This window comes from Heterodontus francisci, chromosome 20, assembly GCF_036365525.1.
Source record: "Heterodontus francisci isolate sHetFra1 chromosome 20, sHetFra1.hap1, whole genome shotgun sequence".
NCBI classification, from domain to species: Eukaryota; Metazoa; Chordata; class Chondrichthyes; order Heterodontiformes; family Heterodontidae; genus Heterodontus; species Heterodontus francisci.
The window spans coordinates 84,277,750-84,284,370 of NC_090390.1; the positions used below are offsets into that span (position 1 = coordinate 84,277,750).

The 6,621-nt window shown below is 45.4% G+C and overlaps 1 protein-coding gene across 1 annotated transcript in view; it reads right to left on the reverse strand.

Annotated features, from left to right (window-relative positions):
• LOC137380888 (dynamin-binding protein-like) overlaps window positions 1-6,410 on the reverse strand; it is a 20,784-nt gene extending 14,374 nt beyond the window's left edge. The window contains exon 1 of the mRNA XM_068053294.1: window positions 6,260-6,410. Within this exon, the coding sequence (XP_067909395.1) occupies window positions 6,260-6,410 (151 nt within the window). The remainder of the gene's footprint in view (window positions 1-6,259) is intronic.
• Between the last annotated feature and the right edge of the window lie 211 nt (window positions 6,411-6,621).

The window sequence follows — 6,621 nt, forward strand, 5'->3', positions numbered from 1 at the left end:
CAGACCGGAGATTCACCCCCCAGGACAGACAGCAACTTCCAGAGATGTACCTCCTGGAAAATAGTGCATCCCCACAGTAACGCAAACACACGAATTAGGAGGAGTAGGCCACTCGGCCCCTCGAGCCTGCTCCGCCATTCAATAAGTTCATGCTGAACTGATTACTCACATTTCCACCTACCCTGAGAACCTTCACCCCTTGTTCATCAAGAATCTATCTACCTCTGCCTTAAAAATATTCAAAGACTCTGCTTACACGCCTTTTCAGGAAGAGAATTCCAAAGACTCACGACCCGCAGAGAAAAAAATTCTCCTCATCTCTGTCTTAAATGGGTGACCCTTATTTTTAAACAGTGACCCCTAGTTCTAGATTCTCCCACAAGGGGAAACATCCTTTCCACATCCACCCTGTCAAGACCCCTCAGGATCTTATATGTTTCAATCAAGTCACCTCTTACTCTTCTAAATTCCAGCGGATACAAGCCTAGCCTGTCCAATCTTTCCGCATAAGACAACCCGCCCATTCCAGGTATTAGTCTCATAAACCTTCTCTGAACTCCTTCCAGTGCATTTACATCCTTCCTTAATAAGGAGACCAGTACTGTACACAGTACTCCAGATGTGGTTTCACCAATGCCCTGTATAACTGAAGCATAACCTCCCTACTTTTGTATTCAATTCCCGTCATGATAAACGATAACATTCTATTAGCTTTCCTAATTACCTGCTGTACCTGCACAGTAACCTTTTATGATTCATGCACTAGGACACCCAGATCCCTCTGCATCTCAGAGCTCTGCAATCTCTCACCATTTAGATAATATGCTTCTTTTTTATTCTTCCTGCCAAAGTGGACAATTTCACACTTTCCACATTATACTCCATTTGCCAGATCTTTGTCCACTCACTTAACCTATCTATATAACTTTGTAAACCCCTTATGTCCTCTTCACAAGTTACTTTCCTACCTATCTTTGTGTCATCAGCAAATTTAGCAACCATACCTTCAGTCCCTTCATCCAAGTCATTTATATAAATTGTAAAAAGTTGAGGGCCCAGCACTGATCCTGTGATACACCACTTGTTACACCTTGCCAACCAGAAAATGACCCATTTATGCCTACTCTCTCTTTCCTGTTAGCTAGCCAATCTTCTATCCGTGCCAATATGTTACCCCCTACACCATGAGCTTTTATTTTCTGTAATAACCTTTGATGTGTCACTTTATCAAATGTCTTCTGGAAATCTAAGTCAATACATCCACCGGTTCCCTTTATCCACAGCACATGTAACTCCCTCAAAGAACTCCAATAAATTGGTTAAACAGGTCTTTCCTTTCACAAAACCATGTTGACTCTGCCTGATTACTTTGCATTTTTCTAAATGCTCTGCTGTAACATCTCTAATAATAGCTTCTAACATTTTCCCTAAGACAGATGTTAAGCTAACTGGCCTGTAGTTTCTTGCTTTCTGTGTCCCTCCCTTTTTGAATAAAGGAATTATATCACTATTTTCTAATCTAGCAGAACCTTCCTGAATCTAGGACATTTTGGAAAATTAAAACCAACGTATCAACTATCTCACTAGCACTTCTTTTAACACCCGAGGATGAAGTCCATCAGGACCCGGGGACTTGTCAGCCCGCAGCTCAACAATTTGTTCAGTACCACTTCCCTGGTGATTGTAATTTTCTTGAGTTCCTCCTCCCTTCCATTTCCTGACTTACAGCTAATCCTGGGATGTTACTTGTATCCTCAGTAGTGAAGACCGATGCAAAATATCTGTTCAATTCATCTGCCATCTCCTTATTATCCATTATTAATTCCCCAGACTCACTTTCTATAGGACTAATGCTCACTTTGTTAACTCTTTTCTTTTTTAAATATCTAAAGAAACTCTTACTATCTGTCTTTATATTTCTAGCTAGATTTCTCTCGTACTGTAATTTTATCTTCCTTATCAATCTTTTAGTCATTCTTTGCTGTTTTTTATATTCTGTCCAATCTTCTGACCTGCCTCCCATCTTTGCACAATTATAGGATTTTTCTTTAAGTTTGATACTATCTTTAACTGTTTTAGTTAAACACGGATGGTGGGTCCCACCCATGGAATTTTTTTCTCTCATTGAAATGTATCTATTCTGTGTATTCTGAAATATTCCCTTAAATGTCTGCCACTGCATCTCAATTGACCTATCCTTAACCTGATAGGTCAGTTCACTTTAGCTAGCTCTACTTTCATGCCCTTACAATTGTCCTTATTTAAATTACCGGATTACAGAAGCATACCTGGTGTGTGAAGGTGGGAAAGGAAAACGAGGTAAATTGCTATTCGCTTTCTACCCCTCTTCCTGACGTGGCTCAGATATTCCGGCAGAGGATTAGCAGAAGATCTGGGAATTGCGCCAATCCATCCTGGTGGAGCTGGAGAATGTTACCATCATTTTAATCCCGGGGAGGGGCGGGGGCTGGGGGGGGGGGGGGTCAGAGTTTTGTATCTGAATCATTGAAGGATTTTTGAGGAGTGATGCTGATGCAGAAACCATCTCTTTAAACCTTGACATTTAATGACGAACTCACTCAGTCACATCCAACTGGCATTCCAACAACACCCAGCCACACTGCAGCTCAGAATCCCGCCAGGCAAAAACTGTCTGTTCTTCCATCGTCAATTAAACTTCCTACAGTTCTCACTTTGAACTGAGCTGCCTGGTCCAACAAAGAGGGTCAGTTTGAAAGTGTTCTGTGACGGAGGCAGACGAGCATTTATACAAGGCCTTTCATGACTTTAGGATGTCCCAAAGCACTTTACAGCCAAGGAAGTACTTTTGAAGTGCAGTCACTGCTTTTTTTTTAAAAAAAATATTTGTTCATGGGATGTGGGCATCACTGGCTAGGACCTTATTTATTGCCCATCCTTTTTCCTCTTCAAAAAGTGATGGTGAACTGCCTTCTTGAACTGCTGCAGTCCATGTGAGGTAGGTGCACCCACAGTGCTGTTAGGAAGGGAGTTCAGGATTTTGTCCCAGCGACAGTGAAGAACAGCGATATAGTTCCAAGTCAGGATGGTGGTGTGACTTGGAGGGGAACTTGCAAGTGGTGATGTTCCCATACATCTGCTGCTCTTGTCCTTCTAAGTGGTAGAGGTCGCGGGTTTGGAAGGTGCTGTCTAAGGAGCCTGGGTGCATTGCTACAGTGCATCTTGTAGATGGTACACACTGCTGCCACTGTGGGTCGGTGGTGGAGGGAGTGAATGTTTGTAGATGGGTTACCAATCAAGCAGGCTGCTTTGTCCTGGATGGTGTCAAGCTTCTTGAGTGTTGTTGGAGCTGCACCCATCCAGGCAAGTGGAGAGTATTTCATCACACTCCTGACTTGTGCCTTGCAGATGGTGGACAGGCATTGGGGAGTCAGGAGGTGAGTTACTTGCAACAGGATTCCCAGCCTCTGACCTGCTCTTGCAGCCAGGGTAATTATATGGTAATTTCTGGTCAATGCTAACCCCCAGAATGTTGTGGGGGATTCAATCAACATCCCGACTTCTGACCTTATGACTGAAGGAAGGTCATTGATGAAGCAGCTGAAGATGGTTGGGCTGCGGACACTACCCTGAGGAACTCCTGCAGTGATGTCCTGGAGCTGAGAAGATTGACCTCCAACAACAACCATCTTCCTTTGCACTAGGTATGACTCCAACAGCAGACAGTTTTCCCCCTGCTTCCTATTGACCTCAGTTTTGCTAGGGCTCCTTGACACCATACTCGGTCAAATGCTGCCTTGATGTCAAGGGCAGTCACCCATACTTCACCTCTTGAGTCAGCTCTCTTGTCCATGTTTGAACCAAGGCTGTAATGAGGTCAGGAGTTGAGTGGCCCTGGTGGAACCCAAACTGAGCGTCACTGAGCAGGTTATTGCTAAGCAACTGCTGCTTGATGGCACGGTCGATGACACCTTCCATCACTTTACTGATGATTGAGAGTAGGCTGATGGGGCGGTAATTGGCCGGGTTGGACGTCCTGCTTTTTGTGTAAAGGACATACCTGGGCAATTTTCCACATTGCCGGGCAGATGCCAGTGTTGTAGCTGTACTGGAACAGTTTGGCTAGGGGCACGGCAAGTTCTGGAGCACAGGTCTTCAGTACTATTGCCAGAATATTGTCAGGACCCATAGCCTTTGCAGTATCCAGTGCCTTCAGTCGTTTCTTTATCACATGGAGTGAATCGAATTGGCTGAAGACTGGCTCTGTGATGCTGGGGACTTCAGGGAGGTGGTTATAATGTAGGAAATGCAGCAGCCAATTTGTGCACAGCAAGATCCCACAAACAGCAATGTGATAATGACAGATCATCTGTTTAAGTGATGTTGGTTGAGGGATAAATATTACCCCTGGACACTGGGGAGAAGACCCCTGCTCTTCTTCCAGATAGTGCCACGGGATCTATTCTGTCCATCCGAGGGGGCAGACAGGGCTTCGGTTTAATGTCTCATCCAAAAGACAGCACCTCCGACAGTGCAACATTCCCTCATTACTGCACTGCAAGCGTCAGACTGGATCTTTGTGCTCAAGTGCCGGATCCGGAGGAGAGAGTGCTCTTGCTGACAGCTGTTGGCCAGAGAGACTGAGATAACTTGCTCCCCTACTGTAAATAGGGCCGTGGGATCTTGAACATCCACCTGTCCCTCTGACAATGCAGGACTCCCTCAGTACTGCATCCGAGTGTGTTTGTGAGCCTAAGTCCTGCAGCAGGATTTGTGCCGACAATCTGAGTGCAAGGTGACAGTCACACTGGCACAAGGTGTGTAATAGTTGTCAGCAAACACAACTTGACATCCATTAGCGATTAACAGCCTTCCTATCCAAGCTTAGAAAGGCACAGAATCAAAGGAGCAAAATGTGACACTTACAGCGTGACACACGACACCCCTCTCCTGTTGCATTGCTAAAGTGTGACAGGAGGCACCTGACTCTTATTGGAAGGGCACACTGTACACAAGGCTGGGAATATATTCTCAGTGGGTCTCCCATGGGGACCAAAGAGCATGGGGTCGTCAGATGAAGCAGGGTTTAAGGGATGGGATATCCATCCCGGAGCACAGAGGTGAATTCCGTCCTTATTTTTATGTAATGTTCGATTTGATATTATCCGTTAATACATTTTATCTCTGCTCACACATCCTATCAACATTTTCCATGATTAATTTGCATTTATAATGGTAACTGCCCATGTAAACATGTCACACTGTAATTATATCCTTCTGCCAGTGGTGGTGCTATTGGCAGAAGTACTTTTCATGAGGTCGGGAGTGTTCTTCACCATTTTGTTGCTTAAGTTGTCTATCTTGTCCGTTCAGGGCCACAAGATGTAATTGCTGTGCCTTCATAGAATATAAACTACAGAAGACAGCCATTCGGCCCATCGTGCCTGTGCTGTCTCTTTGAAAGAGTTATCCAATTAGTCCCACTAATTCGGTTCTCTCCCCATTCTCTCACTCAAATAGAGTTCAGACTGTCTCCGACATGATGATCCTGCACTTTCCAGCAGGACTCACCAGTTAGTTAGTGATGGGGAGCAGTGACCCTGGCCAAATGTCTTCCCTCCGCCACCCCCCAAACCGAAGCCCAGTGTGGAGAGAAGGTGTACCATTCCTGACTGAGACCACATCTTACATCAGTGAACCCAGTGCAGATCAACTAAAACCTCAATGTTCTGCTCCATTCTTTCAATTCCAGCCTCTTGAGCATCACACATTTTAATCGCTCCACCATTGGTGGCCGTGCCTTGCCTCGTCTAGGCCCTAAGCTTTGGAATTCCCTCCCTAAACCCCTCTGTCTCTACCTCCCTTTCCTCCTTTAAGTCACTCCATAAAACCTCCCTCTTTGACCAAACTTTCGGCCATCTGCCCCAATATTTCCTTACACGACTTGGTGTTAAATTTTGCCTGATTTACATTCCTGTGAGGTGCCTTGGGACATTTTTCTATGTTAAAGTTGCTATATAAGTGCAAGTTGTTGTTGGCATGTGGCTCGACAGATTTCCAGGTGGTGCATTAACTCACTGAGCCTCAGTGGGAGCCTTGCCTATTGACTGGGAAAACTGACACAATCGCAATTGTCCAATCGAGCTCTCACTGCTGTGTGAGTGGCCAAGCACTGATCCAGCTTCACACTGTTACTGCTCGCTTTGAGGTTAAGTTTGAGAAACAAAGACACTGTTGGAATTTTTTTCTGCAGTGTCCAAGTTCTCTTCTTGTTACTCACCACCACCCCAGAGGGAGGCCAGGCCAGCAGGGCAAGCAGCTGTGTTGGGGTTGGAATCACAGGCAGTAAACAGATGTTGAAATCTTGTTGCGGGTCCTGAAGGGTTCCAAAACCAAATCTTCAACCAGCTCGGCAGGCTAGTGACCGACATCGGGAAGGAATCAGCAGCCAGGGTTTCACCAGCTGACCGCCACCATCTGGGCTTTTAGAGCAGCTCAGTTGGACGGTTCCCATTACGGCCTCTCTCTCCCAGCTATGGTGTTGCCCTGGGGGAACTGCAGCAACTGAGAGAATGTGGAGAGATTTTTCCTTCCTCCCTTTCACCTCTGAAAGTGTCAACTCCGTAATAAGGTACAGGATCC